General features: G+C 35.9%; 1 protein-coding gene across 3 annotated transcripts in view; it reads right to left on the reverse strand.

The window, feature by feature from the left end:
- Window positions 1–20,816, reverse strand: part of CEP152 (centrosomal protein 152) — an 86,452-nt gene that overhangs the window by 30,674 nt on the left and 34,962 nt on the right. For all 3 annotated transcript variants that reach the window (XM_087426942.1, XM_087426953.1, XM_087426947.1), the window contains exons 13-17: window positions 12,835–13,039; window positions 7,526–7,654; window positions 6,810–6,919; window positions 5,910–6,038; window positions 5,637–5,772 (exon numbers count right to left, since the gene is read on the reverse strand). In XM_087426942.1, coding sequence (XP_087283068.1) covers window positions 5,637–5,772; window positions 5,910–6,038; window positions 6,810–6,919; window positions 7,526–7,654; window positions 12,835–13,039 — 709 coding nt within the window. The remainder of the gene's footprint in view (window positions 1–5,636; window positions 5,773–5,909; window positions 6,039–6,809; window positions 6,920–7,525; window positions 7,655–12,834; window positions 13,040–20,816) is intronic.

The following is a 20,816-nucleotide window of genomic DNA, read 5'->3' on the forward strand; positions in this document are numbered from 1 at the left end:
CATTTCACAATATGAAATTAAATCATGGTTTCATTTTGAGGAATCAAAAAAGTGCACCCCCAAAATCCATTATATCCTGAATTGAGTTGAAGAGTCAAGAGGTGGGAAGTTTTAAAAAATAAAACTGGTGTGAGTAACCTGCTAATGGCCCAATTCTGGAGAAGTAAAACGAGAGATTATGCATGTACTTGGAAATTAAAAACTACATGTCTGTTCATGAAGAACTGTCTCTCGAGAGTTAATACTACATTTTTTAAACACGGTGACTATAAAGAAACGTCAACCCATACTTCTTCCTGTTCCTTATCCCAGCGTGCTTTGGCTAACGTTACTTCATTTTCAACCTGCTGTTTAATGTTAGTTTCTTTTTCTTTCAGCCACTTGTTCTTGTCTATCATAAGGGTGTCTTGGTACATTTCTTCAAGTTCCACCTGCAGTTTGCTTACCTATTCTTCTCTTTCCTGCAATAACTATCTCTTTAAACAAAATTCAAGCAAACAGCCCTGTACAACACTAATATTCTCCAAGTCAAATTTATAAAATAATGGTTATATGCACGTAATGGACAGCAGCAACAAAGACAAATGATCTTCCTACATGTTAACTCAGTCAGTTGAATAAATTGTCTTGTAAAGACCTGCTTACTCAAATATTTGAGTAAAAAATTTACAAATGACTAGATTAAAAGAAAAAGCATCTAATACAATAAACACATTTCCAAAAGACCAAATAGTCTTTTTAAAAAGTGAAAATTTGTTTATGTTTACACCCCATCCATCATGGGACAAATTAGGTATCAGAGCCCAGAAAACACTTACATTTCTGAAAGACTTGTATTCTGAGATAAGCCAAGAATTATTGCTCCTTCCTAAAAGCTATGCATCCTGTGACAAATCTAGACTTGTATTGTTTTATTGAAGACAAATTTTTTAATCAAAACTAGCTAAGGCATCATCAAATAAGAACTGTCAAATGTCAGTTAAAATTTAATAATTTGCCTTATTCATACAACTTTCTCTATTCTAGGAACCCAGTTGATTTGAAAACTCTAATAAAACTCTACTCAGGAATCAAAATTATCTGCGAGTTTCTGTTTGAAAATTTTTTGAAACGGTTTTCTCGAGGTCCTGCTGAGATGCCATGAGAAGTAACATTGCAACCCACAAACTACAACGCCAGAGAAGCATACCTCACAAACCTACTGCCACACAGCAACAAAGCTTTTGCTCTGTGTCTTCTGGGCACTATTTCTGATTCATGACTATCTGGTTGTCTGGGTTTTTTCTGGTTCACAGCTGACCTGGATTATTTGTTTTAATTTCTATCTGATTCCTCTCCATCACTGGCAAATGCCAAGAAGATGATATCTATGTCTGCTCAGTGCTGAATGATTTTGGAAAGTCTCCAGTGACTGAGGGACCCATTTCTTCACAATCCGGTCATGGAGACTGAAGTTGTACTAAGACTACAGGACAGTCTCAACCATATAGTTAAGAAAGTTGTCCAGTGTCACATCATATATCAGTTATTATTTTTGTTTGACTATAGAAGGAATCCTCAAATTGTCTTATCTGTGTATGTCTACCCTTTAGGAGTTGTTTCCATATATATCTGCATTTCCTTTTGACCCACAGCAGAAAACTGCTACCAATTTTCTGTGTGTTTGTATGCTTGTGAGTATATCAGTTGGCTCTGCTACATAATAAACCAGCCAAAACTTAAGAGATCTAAAACAACAAACACCTATTATTTCTCATGATTCTGTGGGTCAGCTGGGTGGTGGTTTTGGTCTAAGCCAACTTGGCTGATCTCTGCAAGCAATTGGGGCTACATGGTCTAAGATGCCCTCACTCATATGTCTGGTAGTTAGCTCGATGTCTGCTAGGATGATGGTGATGACTTGGTCACACGTGTCATCATCCAGCAGGTTATCCCAGATCATTCTCATGGTGGTAGTCACAGGGTTCCTAAGAGTATCAAGCTTGCAAGCCCCAATGTACAAACACTTCTTTTTTTTTTTTTTTTTTGTGAGGGAGATCAGCCCTGAGCTAACATCCGTGCTAATCCTCCTCTTTTTGCTGAGGAAGACCGGCTCTGAGCTAACATCTATTGCCAATCCTCCTCCTTTTTTTTCTTCCCCAAAGCCCCAGTAGATAGTTGTATGTCATAGTTGCACATCCTTCTAGTTGCTGTATGTGGGACGTGGCCTCAGGATCGCCAGAGAAGCGGTGCGACAGTGCGCGCCCGGGATCCGAACCTGGGCCGCCAGCAGCAGAGCGCGTGCACTTAACCGCTAAGCCACTGGGCCGGCCCCAAACACTTCTTTTTTTTTTTTCTGCTGAGGAAGAGTTGCCCTGAGCTAACATCTGTTGCCAATCTTCCTCTTTTTGCTTGAAGAAGATTTGCCCTGATCCAACATCTGTGCCACTCTTCCTCTATTTTGTATGTGGGTCGCCACTACAGCATAGCCACCACCGAGTGGTGTAGGTCTGTGCCTGGGAAGCCAACCTGGGCTGCCAAAGCAGAGAGTGTGGAACTTAACCATTAGGCCACGGGGCCTGCCCCCATAAACACCTCTTTTTGCATAATGTTTACTAATGTCCCATTGGCCAAAGTAAGTCATGTGGCTAAGATCAGATTTAAAGGATGAGAGACTACCTCTTACTGAGAATAGCTACAAAGTCACATTGTAAGGGGGCATACATTCAGAAACGGAAAGACTGCGTGGCCATTTCTGCAATCCACCACCACAAGGAAAACCTTGCTTCCCTTTCCTTACACAGGAAAAGCAATAGATTTATTGGTCATAGGCCATTTGAACATACTACAGGAATATCTAATTCAAATAGTTTTTTCATTAAAGGGAAGAAAATATTTGGATAGTTTCAAAACATTTAAACATGCAAAGTTAGAGTTCTGCAAAAAAACTCTAACTTCTAAAGACTGACTTAGCATGTACAGTAGTCCCCCATAATCATGGTTTCGCTTTCTGTGGTTTCAGTTACCCTCAGTCAACCGTGGTCCAGAAGCAGATGATCCTTCTTCTGAAGTATCATCAGAAGGTCAGTAGTAGCCTAACGCTATGTCACGATGCCTACGTCACTCAACTCACTTCATCTCATCACGCAGGCATTGTATCATCTCACATCACAAAAAGAAGGGTGAGTATAGTACAACATTTTGAGAGAGACCACATTCACATAACTTTCAATACAGTATATTATTATAATTGTTCTATCTTATTATTAGTTACTGTTGTTAATCGCTTACTGTGCCTAATTTATAAATTACACTTTATCATAGATATGTATGTATAGGAAAAAACATAGTATATACAGGGTTCGTTACTATCGGCAGTTTCAGGCATCCACTGGGGGTCTTATAATGTAAGGGGGATTACTGTATTAACAACAGTATAAATGAGCCTTAATGTGTATAGGAATGACATTAAGAATGGGAATATTGATCATCTTTGCCTTGTCTGCAGATTCGCGGCCACCACTGATTATCTCCCAATCTGAAGGGTTCTGTATGTATGACTTTTTTTTTCCCTTTCTGTGAATAAGCCAGGTTAACATGCAAGGAAAGTTCTATGTGTTAATAAAAACTTTAAAACTTAATTGAGCTTCTACTTAACCCACAGCCTGACTCAACAAGTGTTTCAGAAAAGAGCACATATGAAACAGGAAAATCCACCATGGGACTCTTGGTGATGACTGTCCTATAAATTCTGTATCCAGACTAAGTTCCTGACCTGAAGGTCAATGCAGGGAAAATGGCTTATGTCCTGCAGAGAAGGACTACCCTGAAAGTTCCCCAGCTTTCTCGAGTTTAGACAGATTCTTCCATTGTCTGAGTGTGAAACACTTTCTAGGAAGACAAATTGGTAAATCTCTGCTACCTCTGGAGGATATGAAAAGATTAAAGTCTCCTAAATTTAAAGTAGTTCTGTTCTGACTAGCTTATAAAGACTACTAAGCCCTAGAAAGGGCCTATACAAATCTAAATAAAAAACTAAAGAATCCCCAGAGAAGGAAGGAATTAAACTTCTAATGGTTTAAGTACACTGGCTCTTAGGCGGGGCTGGGTGTAACTACAAAGGGATAACACAACGGAGTTTTTTAGGGTGAAAACTATTGTTTCCTGATCAATCTATACATGTTAAAAATTTATAGAACTGTACACCAAATGAAAAAGAGTCAATTTTACTATATGACAATTTTAAAATTTTAAAGAAAAAAATTTAACCTGTAAGTTTCTTTTGGAAGGGCCAAATAGCAGTTTTAACTTTCCTTCTTGCTCCAGTGCACAAGTATTCATGAGCCAAAATATCAGTCAGTAGCAGCTATTAATTGCAACTAACCAATTATAGAAGATCCAGTTTTACAGCCAAATTGATTCCTTTAAGGAAAAGTACCGGAAAATATATTCCTAAAAAGAATGAGCTCCTTGAGAGAATTGCTCTTACATTCTTACCAATTTATACCTTTAAAAAGAAAGAAAGAAAAGAAGCACGCTAGAGATCTTCTCTGTATTTTAAGTTTTCTAAACATAACTGAAAGCTAAGTCCTTAATTTCTAGGTAATTTAAGATCCCTTCTAACTTTTATACAGCCAGTACTCACTAAAAGAGCTCCCTTTAGAAGTTCTTTTTCCAGAAGATAATATGTACACATGGCATGTTTTTTTTTACCGTATTAATCTATTCAAAAATAATCAATCAAAATATTAAGTGAACCAAATTCTTCACCCCCTCTCTACTGTTCTTTTTAAGTCTCTGGTAGCAACAGCTTGCTTTATATAACTTATTCAGAAACCTCCATATAGAACATTTACTGAAGCCTTTAAAAATATTTACTAATCTTGACGCAGGTGGCTTTCAAATTGTGGTCTGCAGGCTGGTCCAAAGTGGAAGGAGAGTCAGACGTGGGTCTGGATGAGGCTCCGGCCAGGACAGGGAAGAGAGGAGGAGGGGAGGCTGTTTACATGTGATTCTACTCCTGGACACTCACCAGTGGCAACTGAGAAGATTCAGGCAGGAGCAGAGAGTCCACTGTGGCCCCTCCAGCCTCCAGGAAAAATGAGAGCTTCCCTGAGAAAGGCCACATTAACACTGTTACCTTCCTCTCCACAATGTCACCACCTTCCCTATCAGGAGACCCAAGTTCAAACTCCTGCCCTTCTCCCCCGAAGAATGAAATGACACTTAGGTACTGAGAGAGAAATGGGTCAGGGGAAATGTCTCTGCAGGAACACCTGAGCAGGGCTCACAGGACTGTGTAGGGTCGCCTGCGTAGCCAACAAACAAATGCAAAATGAGGATCCCTGGGTTTCAGTCTCAAAGTGACTCGGGTCCACACTTGCTTATTTTTAGAACTCTTTTTTTTGCCTCTTAGAATAAATCTATAAGGAAGAATGATTTTCTCCTACATGTATACCATTTTCTACTAAGGTTTTAATAATCATTTCAACATTTACTATATTTTGTGAGCTATATTAGCGTGATACAGCCCAAAGTAAAGAGTCTTCTACGTATGCCTTCCCCATTGCACAAGAGAAGAAGTATAGCGGTTTCAATGACAATAGTGAGGCTGGAGAAATGAAATGAAGTAAACACAACATGAACTTGTACTATACCTTCTTCTCCTGAGCCTGTTGCTCCTTTTCAATGGTCTTCCTGATAGTCGATTCTAAATTATCTTTCTCTCTGCACACTTCCAGGTAACATTCCTGCACAGCAACCATCTCCTTGTTCATCTTATCTAATTCAGACCTTGGATATACAAAACCAGCAACGAAATGACCACAAAAACATACAACGCTGCAGAACAAAAAATTTTCCTCTAAACTACAGAACAGAAGAATGCTGTCTCTACAGTTTAAAGGGCAGCTAAACTCTTTTATTCTCACCTAAGTTGCAAGCGAGTCCCCTCATAAATCTCAAAGAGCTGCTGCTTCTCCAAAGTGTGCTTTGCTAACAGGCTTTCGCGGATTTGGGCTTTCATGGCTTCATGGTGCTGCTGGTAAGTCCTCTCACACCTGGAAACAGACAGCAGACAGAGGACCGAAGGCAGTGCCCAGCACTACTAGAAACACCAAGATGAATTGGTTTCTCTTCCTTCTTTCCCCCAACTCCTCCCTCTAATGCAAATTATAATTAAGGTCAGATTGGTTTTCCCCAACCAAAAGTGGCAGTAACTAATTTTCAATGGATAATCTTATAAGAATCTTCAAAATTTTCTTTCTTCGAATGTTTCTAGAAAAAAATTAGAAACTTGGATGTGAGGATGCATCAATCCTTCAAACACAGATATTAGTCTGTGTTGAGGACTTGTTTATAAAAAATGAATTGAAATAATGGAGGATGTGGTTCCAAAATTCCAAGTCATCTATATTAAATACAAACACTAGCAATACCCAACTCACAAGTAAGTTATGTTCCAAAAGTCTGTTTCCAAGTTTATGATTTGGTATTTGGAAGACATATTCCCTTCCACAGATTTCTTCCTTATAAAGAATAGTTTCCCAGACTAGCCTTTAAAAACCATTAAGCTATACTATTTCAGTGAACTACAGTTTCAATGATGCTATGGAACCCAATCCACTCCATAACATCATTTCTATGGAAAATGTGTTCCAAATTCTAATTTGAGAAGCCAGGGACTCATCTTCTCTAAGCCAAGAGCTCAACAGGGAGGGTTCACTCCATCATTTCTCTTGAATCTTTTTTTGGGAGGGTTGAGGGAGGGGGGGAAGAAAGAAAGGGAAGGGTGCCTGGGAGGCCTGCATTAGTTTCTGTATAGACTTTACCTATCCACAGCTTCTTGTTTATCACGGTCAAAATCTTGTACCATTTGTCTCATTTGATTACATAAGTCTTGATTTGTATTTCTCAGTTTTTCTTCATTTTCTTTAAGTTCCTAGATATAAAAGAATAACATCAAATTAGAGGAAATAAACATCATTTTCATTGATTAGTCTAATCTCATTTTTTAACATCCTCTGTGCTTTATCTCTACCCTGTAACATTATTTGACATAATATCATTTTCATAATTCTACGAAAGCCTCTTCATGCCTTGAAAAGAGTAGATTCATTTATTTGACAGGTAGCTTTCTGATAAGAATAAAAGTTGAAATTTTATATTTAATTTTAAATATATGAAATGAAAACATTTAACCAGAGAAGTATTGGCTGATGCCTTAAAATAAGTCTTAGAATTCAATGATCTTCAGTAACCATCTAAATAAGCAAAGTTTTACTTTTTGGTCAAGGGCTGGCTAAAGAGGAAAGAACACCTCCATTAGCCATGCCACTGTATAGACAGGGAACTATACCACACTCATCCACCTTCTGATGACACTGCTACCCCATGACCAATAGCAAAGGGAAATAACTGGAATCCTTAGTCACCTACTAATATCCTTATCTGCTAACTCACATTGCCTCTGTATTTTTGAAAAGTCTATTATATCCTTTGAATTTAATGAAAATTCTCACAAAATTCTGGAAAATTTTTTAATTACCTGATTTTGTTGTTGTAAAACTTGAATTTCATTTTTAAGTTGCAGAATATCATCTTTGACAATCACATCAGAAGTAGAAGAATCAGGCCATAATTGATTAGTTGGTTTTTCTGCAGTATCTGTTTTAGTCTAAATGTTAAAAAGAAGTCAAAAGGTTTTTAAAAAATTCTAAGTACTTGTTTTGAAATAACTTCATGCTTACAAAGAAATTGCAAAAACAGTACAAATAATTTTCACATACCTTTTACCATCGTCCCCAAATATAACCACAGTACAATTATCAACAACAGTAAATTAACTAGGATGCAATACTACTAACTAATCTGCAGACGTTATACAAAGTTTTCCAATTTTCTTCTAACGTCCTTTTTCTGGTTCAGGATCCAATCTATGATTCCCCATTGCTTGTAGTTGTCATGTCTCATTAGTCTCCTCTAATCTAGGACAGTCCTTCAATCCTTGTCTTTCAAACCCATGATATTTTTGAAGAGTACTAACCAGTTATTTTGTAGGATGTCCCCCCTCAATTTGGGTTTTTCTGATGTTACTTCATTAATAAACTCAGATTATGCATTTTTGGCATGAATGCCACAGAAGTGACATGTGTGCTTTTCAGGAAACACATGATATCAATCAGTCTCATCACTGGTGATGATCAATTGATGAAGGTAGTGTCTGCAGACACCTCCATTATAAAAGTTACTATCTTTCCACTCATAATTAATAGTAAATATCTTAGAAGATACTTTGAGACCATGCAAATATCTTATTTTTCATCATACTTTCACCCACTAAATTTAGCATCTATTTATTTATTTATATAATCAGTACTGACTCATATATTTTATTCAACAGGTACAATTTTTAAGACTCATGATAGACTTTGGCAAATTGTTTCCAGGAAGGTTGTACAAATGTATACTGTCATAAGTCTGTCCAACTCTCTTTACCTCCAATGGCAGTGACTGTTATTAAATAATGACTGTATTTGATGAGGAAAAGGGTATCTAACAATTGCTTTCATTTGCATTTCTTGTTTTGCCATCAGAGTGGAACCTCTTACATACCTTCATTGTTCATTTGTTTTACATCTTCCCAGATTTGTCTGTTTATATGACTTTGCACATTTGCCTCTTACCACCTGTTTTTTGCCTTATCTATTTTTATAAGTTCTTTATTCACTGAGGAAGTCACAAAGATTTTTTAAAAATATTTATCTATTTGACCTGCTGGTTTATGTATTTACCTGAACTCTGAGCTCTCTTCTACAGTGTTTAAAAAATATCCTGTACCAAGGCTGATTCTACTCATTGAGGGAAGGGGAGGTACATGTATCTCATTCCCACATGGGATGACAGAACACCACAGCTTCGGCTCAGTCTTCCAATTCATAGTCTTCACTTCCTCCAGAGGGAGACTGCTCCAGTGTTGACTGTCCTCGTTTCACTTGCCATCATTTCCCAGAAGCCACTGCTCCTACCCTAGCCACGAGAAAGAGCTAAGAGTACCTATTCTGTTAGCTTCTCTCCAGATTTGGGGGTACTAAGGAGACTTAAAGGATTGTACTGACTCATTAGGATGGCTTTTTTTTTTTTTTTTTTAACTTGGCCTCCACTTTCTAAAATTTATCATATTCATTTTGTGCTTCCTTCCCCACTGGAGAGTTTTTATTACTAGGAAAGAAAGTGACATCATACTGATACACTGAAAAACAATTTTCATGGCTAGCTATTGCACTCAGTTTGATATATTATCACACTGCAGGCACACAGGGTGAGGTACTTGTACTTGTCAGCACAAAACCCTCACAAAGACCTTTGAAAAGAGAAGGACCCCTTGCAAGTCACAACAAAATTTCTTTCTAAAGGTGGAATACTGAAGACAATATTTTCAAGAAAACAAGAAATATAATACAGCAACTCTCATATGATCTTCATAATTTCTATGTCTAAAAAGATTCTAGCTAGGAACCTTCTGAGCTGCCTACCGAACATTGCCTATCAAGTACCTTGAAATCAGAGTACAGCTTTAACCACAACTGGCGGTAAGGTAATCATCTCTATTGGGCATCACACACAGAAAGGTCTCTGTGTTTTATTTATTACACTTACAAAAAATTCAGTGTAGATGTGGGCCCTGACGGCTAGTAAGCCAGTCCGGTTTTCCTAAAGTCTTTACCACATTCTACCTTAATGGCCCAGTTGTTCAACTGGAATGAACAGCATAGTATTTGATCCACTCCCAGTTGCTGCACAGTGCTACGTATGGGCAGACTCCTAATTTTCATCACATGTGATCCTGGAGATGTCATAGAGCAGCACTGCTTTGAATAGTCATATGACTTGAAAGCGAAAAAACTAACTCTCTGTAATAATTTTAAATTGTTCTATATATGATGGATATAAACAAACACAAAATGTACTACAAGGTACATATAAAGCAATAAATACATCAATACCTTTACAATGTTCATAAAAGAAACATGTCAAGATGACATACGTAAACAGTTTTGCTGCCTTCTTAATACTTAGAAAGGCTTTAGGGAAAGATTTTGATGGCCTAGTTCTCTTTAAAAAGATACCCAGGGAAGTTTAAACTGATGTGTTCTTTCTCTTAACATCCCTATAGCAAGCGAAGAAGTGCAACATCATTTCATTAATGCCAGCTATAATTATTCTCTCTACAAATCAATATTAAGACATCTAAATGTTTTTGGCCTCATTAAAGATTTCAGAAAGTCTGAACTTATACAACAGACTTCTATTCACATGCCCTACTCTCTAGTCACACCAGCTTATTTGCTACATTCTTTTATATACTTCTGCTCAGAGCTGAAACGTTCCTTCCCACTTTCTCTCCTGGATTTATCCTCCAGGACAGAGATCAAATGTTTCCTCCTTAAAGACTTTGTTAAGGCTGCCTTACCATCCATCCCCATCCCCAAGCCTAGTTAGTTATTCCTTCTCATATCACTTTGTAACTAGTATCACCCTTATTACACAGAGTTATAGATGTCCATCTCATTATAGATCTGTACTGTTGAATATGGTAGCCATTAACCACATCTAGTTATGGACACTTGTAACGTGATTTGTCCAAAGAGAAATGTGCTGTAAGTAGAAAATACTTGCCAGATTTCAAGGACTTAGCACACACACACAAAATGCAAACCATCTCATTAATAGTTTTATATTGATTACATATTGAGAAGACAATACTTTGTATGTATGGGGTTAAATAAAATATATTATTAAAATTAATTTCACTTATTACTTTTACTTTTATGTGACTACTAGAAGATTTTAAATTACAATATGGCTCCATTATATTTCTATTGGATAGTGCTGTTCTAAATTCTAAGGTCTTTCAAGGAATAGCCATTGTTTCTTTCATTGAATCCCACAAGACCTTGCATTGAGTAGGATTAAAAAAAAAAAATTTTTAACTAAATGATTTGCTCTTCCTCCACATACCTCCCAACCGTGCTTTTTGACTTTACAGACAAAACACAAAGCTCCCTTAGTAAAGACGTGGATAAGAGGCAAAGGCAAAGTTTGAACAAGGTGTCCATGGGCTAATTAGATGACTGTGAACTTGAGTGTTTATTTAAAAAACCACCTGTTGGCTAAATTACTACTTCCCCTCCCTTTCCCCCATCTAGGAAGTGGATCAACGACGAATTACTCAGCAAAAATGCAGAGAATTATCAATACAATACTCCCAAGAAATTCCTATATGGTAAGTTGAAGCAGAACAGACATAAGCAGCAAGGGCTGAAGTCACACTTCAAGAAAAACCAAATGTAGACTCCTAAAAAATCACTGTGGCAAAAGAGTAGCTGGACACAAAGAGTATTCAAAGATGAGATCGCTCCCGTGGATCTACTGATCAACCAGACTATAGAGGCAAAAGGAAAGGCTAAAAAGAACAATGTAAGGCCTGGACACCAACAACTGCCACTCATGTGAAAGTGTATCTGTATAGCAAGTGCCATTAGTAACCGCAATATAAAACAAAGAAAGCACCGAGATACCTGAGCTAAGGTTCAGACTCAAAATCAGGCTCCTACTCTCTTAAATCTTAGCATATTCTCACCAAAATGCTTAAACTAATCAACTCTAATCTAACACAAATTGAGACACAAGCTTGCATTCCTATCCTTTTTAAGAAACAGATGGAAACAGTTGAAACGGCCTGATTTAAAGATGTTAGATGTGCTTGGGGGAAGAGGGTTCATTCTCATTTGGTTGTTAACATTGAAATCAATGTTGTATTCACCAAATATGGTTACTCAGAAGAGGGAACCAGACTGGTCAGGCCTTTAACAGTAAAACACACTACTATTTCTGGAAAATAAATTAGACACAATTAAAATTCCATAATAATAAGCACCGTAGAACATCTTGCATACTTTGCTGTAATAGGACCGTTTTAATGAACACAACTCCTAGTTTAAAGGATCAGGAGATAAAACAGTACTAAGGTAGGAAGTAAAACATCTCCAACCAGGAGGAAAAAGAATACACTAGTTACATTCATATTCCCCTTTCCCTTTCCTTTCAGTTATTAGGTCTTCTATGCATTATTTTCTATTGGGAGTGTAGATGGGTTGGGATTTGGAAATATGCAAGGGTAAAAAAGGCAGCTGTTAAAGGAGGGCAAACCTAAAGATCTCTGTGATAGCATGATCTCGTGGAAATAACCTTGCCTGTTTATTAGTCAAGTGTTCTAGTTTCAATTTGCTTGAAGATTGACTCTGTAACCTCACAAGGGTCACAAACTCCTCCAGCTCCATTTGCCTCATCTATAAGGTAAGGAGACTAACTGAAGGATGTAAAGATGGATTTCAATGATTCTGACATCACCTGATTCTGTGCCTTTCCCACCTGTCACACAACCACTATATAATTACGATTTCTTTATATAGAATGAGTCTCGTTATAGGAACATGGGCTGGAGAAATCTCATAGACAAAATGGTAAAGCATTTCACTGTGGAGCATTTAACTAGATTTAAAGAACTGTTGGTACAGGCCAATCTTGAGGAAATGCAGATACTTTGTTACGAAGAATGCCTCCTCGGATTTGTGGTAAAGGAATTTCACCTAATTGGCATCTCATTTACTACGTGTCAAGAGTAACCAGAAAATATATTCCTTTAAGTGGCATTTCCTTCATTAAACTTTATTTCTAAAAAAGTCAAATGAACCCCTGAAAGACAAAGGTTTAATTTAAATATGAAAATTGTAAGAGCATTTTCTTTATTAGGCCTTTTGAAAATGGCATTTTAACTAGACAAACCCTACAAACCTCAACCTCGATGCTTTCTTTATTCTTCTCCACTTGCTGGAGATCTTCGATTTTCTTACGATAGCCTTTGAGATCATTTTGTAACTGAGACACCAGATGACGCTTCACCGAGTTGCTACTCAGCAAACGCTCCACTTCTGCTTTCAGCTTCAGAATGACCTCATCTTTAGACACCTCTTCATTTGGGTCTTCTTGCTGTACAATGCTAATAGAGAAATTATCACTTTTAAGATTAAATCAAGTAACAAATCAAGGCTAGTTATTCCTTATGAGTTACTAACTGCAGTGGTGACCATGTTTTGTGACTTATACAACTATATACTAATATTTCAAAAATAATATTAAGCTTTGTCATACACAAGGATATCATTTTTGCTATGTCTCCATATACAGAAATACATTTATTCATAGGAAGACCATTCTTAAGCTTAGTCCTGCTGCCTCACTGAGAGGAGTTCAGCCATGCAAAGTCTGACATGCATGCATTTTTGTTTTTGGTAAATTGCATGTTGTATATGCATGTTCTTTATGACTCCAAGAGAAACAACATGAAAATAAAGGAGGAAAAAAATAGTAAACACTAGCCATCCTAACCAACAATTTCTGTATCTCTTTCACTAAAACACAAGTCTGAGTGGATAGCTGAGCAACTGGAAAAAAATGACAAAAAAGCTGTGCTAATTTAATCCCAACTTTAGTTTCAATAAATTTCAAAACTGAAATGAGAATTTCTGCTCCTTGCCATTACAGATTAAAAGGACCAGATTTCTCTTCCTGCCTTAAAAAACTAGAAAACCCAAATAAAACATATGAAATGGTTTTCAATCATTAGACAACAAGAAGCACAGCATAGAAAACCCTGAGAAAAGGAAAACAAACAAGGTAAGCCCTACGATTGCCACAGCTCTCTGCTTGGAGAGTTCCAGGCTGGAGTACAGGGAAAGGAAACCCAAACAGAGCCCAGCAATCTCATTGAGTTACAAAGAGTTCAGTTTGGGGAGGCCAAAATGGCTAGAATTTGAGGAGGGAAATACTGTGGAAAAAGAAGCTACACAGAAAGAGAGCTCTGGAGATCTGTGTATGCATGTGAGGAAATTACCTCAAGGCCAGGGAAAGAACCACAGGAAAGGAACAAGGCTGGGAATATTTTGTGTTCCAATGAGCCGCAGTGGGAAGACCTCCGAATTCACAGGGCATCAAATATTGCCTTAGTAATGGGGCCAAATTAGCCCCAGATTAAAGGCTGCTCTAAACCTGATCTATCAAAGCCTATAAAGAAAGCCTTAAAAGGATCAAATGGATTCCAGGTAACTTAAATATGTCACAGAAAAAGAATAATATTTTTAAAATACAATAAAATCTAACATCTAAAAATAAAATTCAAAATGTCCAGCACCCAAACAAAATTTAACAGGCATGCAAATAAGCAGGAAAGAAAATACGAACAACAACGAGGAGAAAAATCAATCAGTAGAAATGACCCAGCAATGACACAGATGATAGAATTAACAGATGCCATGTGTTCAAGAAGGAAGAGAAAAAAACACGAACATGATGAGGAGATAAATGGAAGATATTAAAAAAAGACCCAAATTGGACTTACAGAGACAAAAAATTACAATATCTGAAATGAAAAATATACTGGATCAGATTAACAGCATGTTTAACATTGCAGAAGAAAAGATCAGTGGACATAAAGATATAGCAATAAAACTACAAAGTTAAACAGAGAGAGAAAGAAGACTGACACAGATATACACAGAGCATATTAAGTTTTCCAATCTACGTGTAAGTGAAGTCCCTGAAGAGGAGAGGGCAGGGGGATAGAAAAACTATTTGAAAAAAATAATGACCAAAATTTCCCTATTGGATGAAAACTAATACCCCATAAAACCTAGAAGCTCAATGAATCCCAAGCAGAAAAAACAGGAAGAAAACCACCATAAGTTACATCAACATCAAACTGCTGAAAACCAATGATAAAGAGAGTGTGCAGGAAGACTCCTGGAGAGCCAGAGCACGGAATCCTGAATTCCGTGTATAAACTTGTATAAGCATCAGTCTAAGCCCTGAACTATGCATGCACAGAACAGACCTTCAAACCAGCAAAGCAAAAGTTTGGGGAATTTAACTGAAATTTGAACCACACGCACAAGTCTCACAATGACTAACCCTGGCGGGGTGCATACACAGGACAGATTCAAACCAATGTGGCAAAGGCTTGGAAAAACGAACTGAGATTTGAAACACCCACGCAAGTTTCTAAGTAACATAAAAATCACAACGTCTAGTATAGAATTTAAAATTACTCAAAATACAACTAATCAGGAAAATGTGACCAATCATAAGAGAAATGCTGAAACTATCACAGAGTCTTAAAAGTTTAAAGCAGCTATTTTATCTATGCTTTATGAGGTAAAGGAAAACAAACTTGAAATGAATGAAAAGATAGGAATTCTCAACAGGGAAATAAAAACTATAAAAGAACTAAATAGAAAATTTATCATCAAAAACAAAAGTGCTCACTGGACAGGCTCCATAGAATATAGATGACAGAGGAAAGAATGAGTGAACTTGCAAATAGTTCAATAGCAATTAGCTAATATGAAAATAGAAAAAAATATTGAAAAAAAATGAACAGTGTCTCAGGGAACTGTGGGACAATATAAAAAGATTTAACATATATGTAATTGGAGACCCAGAAGGACAGAAGAAAAAGATAGGGGCCGAAAAGATATTTGAAGAAATAATGGTCAACATTTTCACAAATTTAGTAGAAGACACAATAAATTTACATTTTCAAGAAGCTCAGTGAACCACAAATGGGTTAAACTAAAGGAAAAACACACTTAGACACATCATAACCAAAGAGCTGAAAACTAAAGGATAAGGAAAAAATTCTTGAAAATGGTGAGAGAAAAACTACACATTACACACAGGAAAAACAGTTCCAATAACAATAGATTTCTCTTCAGAAACCACTTAGGCCAGAGACAGTGGTAGAACCTATCTTTACAGTGCTGAAATAAAAGAACAGCTGATCCAGAGTTCTATAATCAGCAAATATAAGAACATTTTCATACAAGGAAACTAAGAATTTGTTGCCAACAGATATACTCTAGAAGAAATGCTAAAGGAAATACTTCAAGCTAAAGTGAAATGATATCTTCCTAAAGGGAAATCTCTACTGAAAACTACAAAACATTATTGAATAGTATGCATGTTCAGAAATCGGAAGACTCAATTTTCCCCCCAGCTTTATTGAAGTATAACTGACAAATACCAATTTCTTTTTTTTTCTTTTTCCTGTGAGGAAGATCAGCCCTGAGCTAACATCCGATGGCAATCCTCCTCTTTTGCTGAGGAAGACGCCCTGGGCTAACATCCATGCCCATCTTCCTCCACTTTACATATGGGACACCACCACAGCATGGCTTGACAAGCAGTGTGTTGGTGTGCACCCAGGATCCAAACCTGCAAACCCTGGGCCGGCCGCCGAAGCGAGGCGCGAGCGCTTAACCACTGCGCCACCAGGCTGGCCCCTAGCAATTTCTTAAGAAGTCAATTCTCCCCAGATTGAACTATAGATTCAACACAATCCCAGTTAAAGTTCCAGAAGACTTTTTGGAGAAATTGACAAGCTTATGGTAAAATTTATTTTGAAATGCAAAGGACTTAGAATAGCAAAAACAATTTTTTAAAACAAACAACAAAGTTGAAGGACTTATCCAACCCATTTCAAGACTTACTATAAAGCTACAGTAGAAAGACTGTTCATTATTAGCAAAAAGATCAGTGGAACAGAATGGAGAGTATAGAAATAGGCCCACAAATGTATGGTCAATTGATTATCATCAAAGATGTCAAGGCAATTCAATGGGAAAAGAAAAGTTTTTCTGACAAATGGTGTTAAATCAACCAGATACTCGTGTGAAAAAAAATGAACATCAATCCTTATCGCACATCATACTAAAAAACTAACTCATAATGGATCATAGATGTAAATGTAAGAGCTAAAACTATTAAACTTCTAAAACAGATCATAAGAGAAAATTTTTGTAACATTGAGTTACAATAAGACACAAAACCCATGAACTATAAAAGAGATAATTGATAAATTAGAATTCACAAAAGCTTAAATTTTTGATCTTCAAAAGATACCATTAAGAAAATGAAAAGGCAAACCAGCAACACATATATCAGACAAAGGGCTTACATCCTGGAATATGTAAAGACCAAACAATATATACAAATGGCAATAAAGCACATCAGGGAAAAAAGGAAAGCAAAGCACATCAAAAGATGTTTAATGTCATTAGTCATCAGGGAAATACAAATTAAAACCACAATGAGATATCACTACACACACACTAGAAGTGCTCAAATTAAAAAACATTGACAATACCAAGTTTTAAGAATGATGTGGAAAAACTGGAACTCTCATACATTGCTGCTGGGAATGCAAAATGGTATGACCACTTTGGAAAAGAGCATTTATATTATCATATCTAAATAAAATGAATTAAAGGAGCTCTAATGTAACCATAAAGAGGAAGCAATTGGAGCATAAGTGGAAAGTAAGAGGTAAAATTATCTCTATCAGGAGATGATATAATTATATCTTGCCACTTCTATTCAACATTGTACCAGTGATTCTAGCTGTAGCAATTAGTCAAGAAAAAGAAATAATGGGCAACCAGATTGAAAAGAAAGAAGTAAAACTATTTCTATTTTCAGAGGACATGATCTTGAATATAAAAAATCCTAAGGAAACCACTAAAAAACTATTTGAACTAATAAATAAGTTCAGCAATGTAGCAGGATTCGAGATCAATATACATCATCAATCATATTTCTCAATACTAATAATGAACCACCTGAAAATAAAATTAAAGAAACAATCCAGCAAAAAGAATAGCAAAGAGAATAATACTTAGGAATAAATTTAACAAAAGAAATACATGACTAGTACAACATGACTAGTACACCGAAAACCACAAAACTACAAAAGTACATGTCTAGTACACTGAAAGAAATTAAAGATCTAAATAAATGGAAAGACATCCCATGTTCAGGGATCAAAAGACAATATTGTTAAGATGACAGTACTCCCTAAATTGATCTACAGATTCAAGGCAACCCCTAACAAAATCTTAGCTGGTTTCTGTGTAGAAACTGACAGACTGATTCTAAAATTCATATGGAAATACAAGAGACCTAGAATAGCCAAAACAATCTTGAGAAGAAGAACAAAGTTGGAAGACACACTTCCCAATTTCAAAACTTACTACAAGGCTACAGCAATTGAGACAGTGTGGTACTGGCATACGGACAGACATGTAGATCAATGGAATAGAATTGAGACCCCGGAAATAAACCCTCACATTTATAAAATTAAACAAAATGGGCAAAAGATTTGAATAGATATTTCCCCAAAGAAGATATACAAATGGTCGATAAACTCATGAAAAGATGTTCAACATCATTAGGCATCAAATCAAAACCACGTCATTAGCAAATCAAAACTACAAAGAGAAACCATTCCATACCCACTAGAAGGATTATAATCAAAAAAATGGAAAATAACAATTGTTGTCAAAGATATGGAGAAATTGGAACCCTCATACATTGTTGGTAGGAATGTAAAATGGTGTAGTCACTTTGGAAACAGTTGGACCATTCTTCAAAATGCTAAACATAGAGTTACCACATGACCCAGCAATTCTACTCCTAGGTATATATCTAAGAGAAATAAAAACATATGTTCACACAAAAATTTGTGCACAAATATTATAGCAGTATTATTCATAATAGCCAAAAGGTAGAAACAACCCAACTAAATATCCATTAGCTGATGAATGGATAAACAAAATGTGGTATATTCATACAATGTAATATTATTTGGTGCTGATATAAGATGCTAAGTGAAAGAAGCCAATCACAAAAGACCACATTATATGATTCCAGTTACGTGAAACGTACAGAAGAGGCAAATCCATAGAGACAGAGAGTAGGTTTGTGGTTGCCTAGAGCTGTGAGGGCAGCAAGGGGGAATGGGGAATGACTGGTAATAGGTATGGGGTTTCTTTTCGGGGAGACTGAAATGTTCTAAAATTAGGTTGTGGTGATAGTTGCACAACTCTGTGACTATACTAAAAACCACTGAACTGTACACTTCAAATGGGTGAATTTATGGTATGTGAAATATATCTCAATAAAACTACAGAAGGAAAAAAAACAAGCACAAACACCTAAAGCATGCTTTTACATAAAGGCAAACCTAATCTACAGCATTTAGGTATGAATAATTAGGTCTTAAAAAGATAAAGAAAAACCAGAAAATGATTGCTGTAACAGTTAAGATAGCAGTTAACCTCAGGGTTATAACTGGAAAGAGAAATATGGGCAGCTGCTGGCAATGTTTATTTCTTGACCTGGGCAGTGGTTCCATGCATATCCACTTTAAAAGCATTCGTTAAGCTATACACTTATGTTTCCTGTACTTTTCTTTATGTGTTATATTTCATAATTTTAAAAAGTTTAAAAAGTAAAATAAAACTAAAAAAAGTACTAGAAAAGTACTATCAAGACATCATAAGGGAAAAGAGTGATGGATCTAACTACATAAAAATTTTAAACAGGAAAACTGATAACTCTCAACACGGGCTAGGGTACAGAAATAGGTACTGTCACATGATGTGGGTAATAATGCAAACTATAGGGCTGCTTGGCAATGTGTATCAAAAGCCTCAAATATGTGCATACCCTTTAGTAAGAATATTCATCCACATCTTGAGGAAATAAAGATCTAAATAAAGACTTGACTATAAGGATGCTTGTAATAATAATATTGCATTATTTATAATAAAAAAATGTTAAACAACAGTGTATTACTAATTAAAATATAGTACATTCATCCACATACCCATCAGTAAACATATATAGCAATATTTATTGACATCTTAAGATTTCAGAATGTATTAAGTTAAAAGACACATTATAAAACAGTATATCCAATATTATTGTCTTTTAGAAACATCAAAACAGATAATGTGGAAGTTATATACCAAAATGTTAATAGTGGTTTTCTTCATGGGAGGTGAAGTAAGATTATGGGCACTTTTAATTTACTTCTGTTTTCTTAATCTATATTTTCTAATTTTTCTATAGTAAAGAAGAAAGTTACTTTTAAAAAGAAATAAATGGTTGATACTATGTACCCTTAATATGATGTGATGAAAATGGAACCTCATCTCTGTGGTCTTCCTCCACAAAACCCATGAAGAAACCATAATCATGAGGAAAACATCAAATTCCAAAAGAGGGGCTTCCTACAAAATAGTTGATCAGTATTTCTCAAAATTGTCAAGGTCATCAAAAACAAGGAAAGTCAAGTGTAAGCTAAGGAAACATGACTCCTAAATGTAACGTGGTATCCTGGATGCAATTCTGGAACAGAAAAAGGACACAGGTAAACACTAAGGATATCTAAATAAACTATGGACATTAGTTAATGATATAAAGTATCAATATTAGTTCACTAATTGTAACAAATGTCCCACATTGGTGTAAGATGTTAATAGGGGAAAATGGGTGCAGAGTACATGGGAACTCTGTGTACTATATTAATTTTTCTGTAAATCTAAAACTGTTGTAAAAATAAGTCTATTTCTAAAAAAAGAAATAAATAATAGGATCCTAGTTAAAATTTTTACTGTTTTTCAGTTTCAGATGATTCCAAATGAAATGTTAGAATATACATTATGTGTACACACACAAATGTATACAGAGAGAGAATGAACAATAGTTTTTTAGCTTCTTGCAATATGCTATATATTTATCAATATACACAACCTTTGTATATGTAATATATATTGTGTAAATATCTATATATATAGCTCTCCATCTATGTGAACCACTTCTATTTTATATAAACAGAAATATGTAAATATAAGAAGTAGAAATATAGTTATATAAGAAAT

This window comes from Ceratotherium simum, chromosome 3 (genome assembly GCF_057802395.1).
Source record: "Ceratotherium simum simum isolate JZ-2026a chromosome 3, ASM5780239v1, whole genome shotgun sequence".
NCBI classification, from domain to species: domain Eukaryota; kingdom Metazoa; phylum Chordata; class Mammalia; order Perissodactyla; family Rhinocerotidae; genus Ceratotherium; species Ceratotherium simum.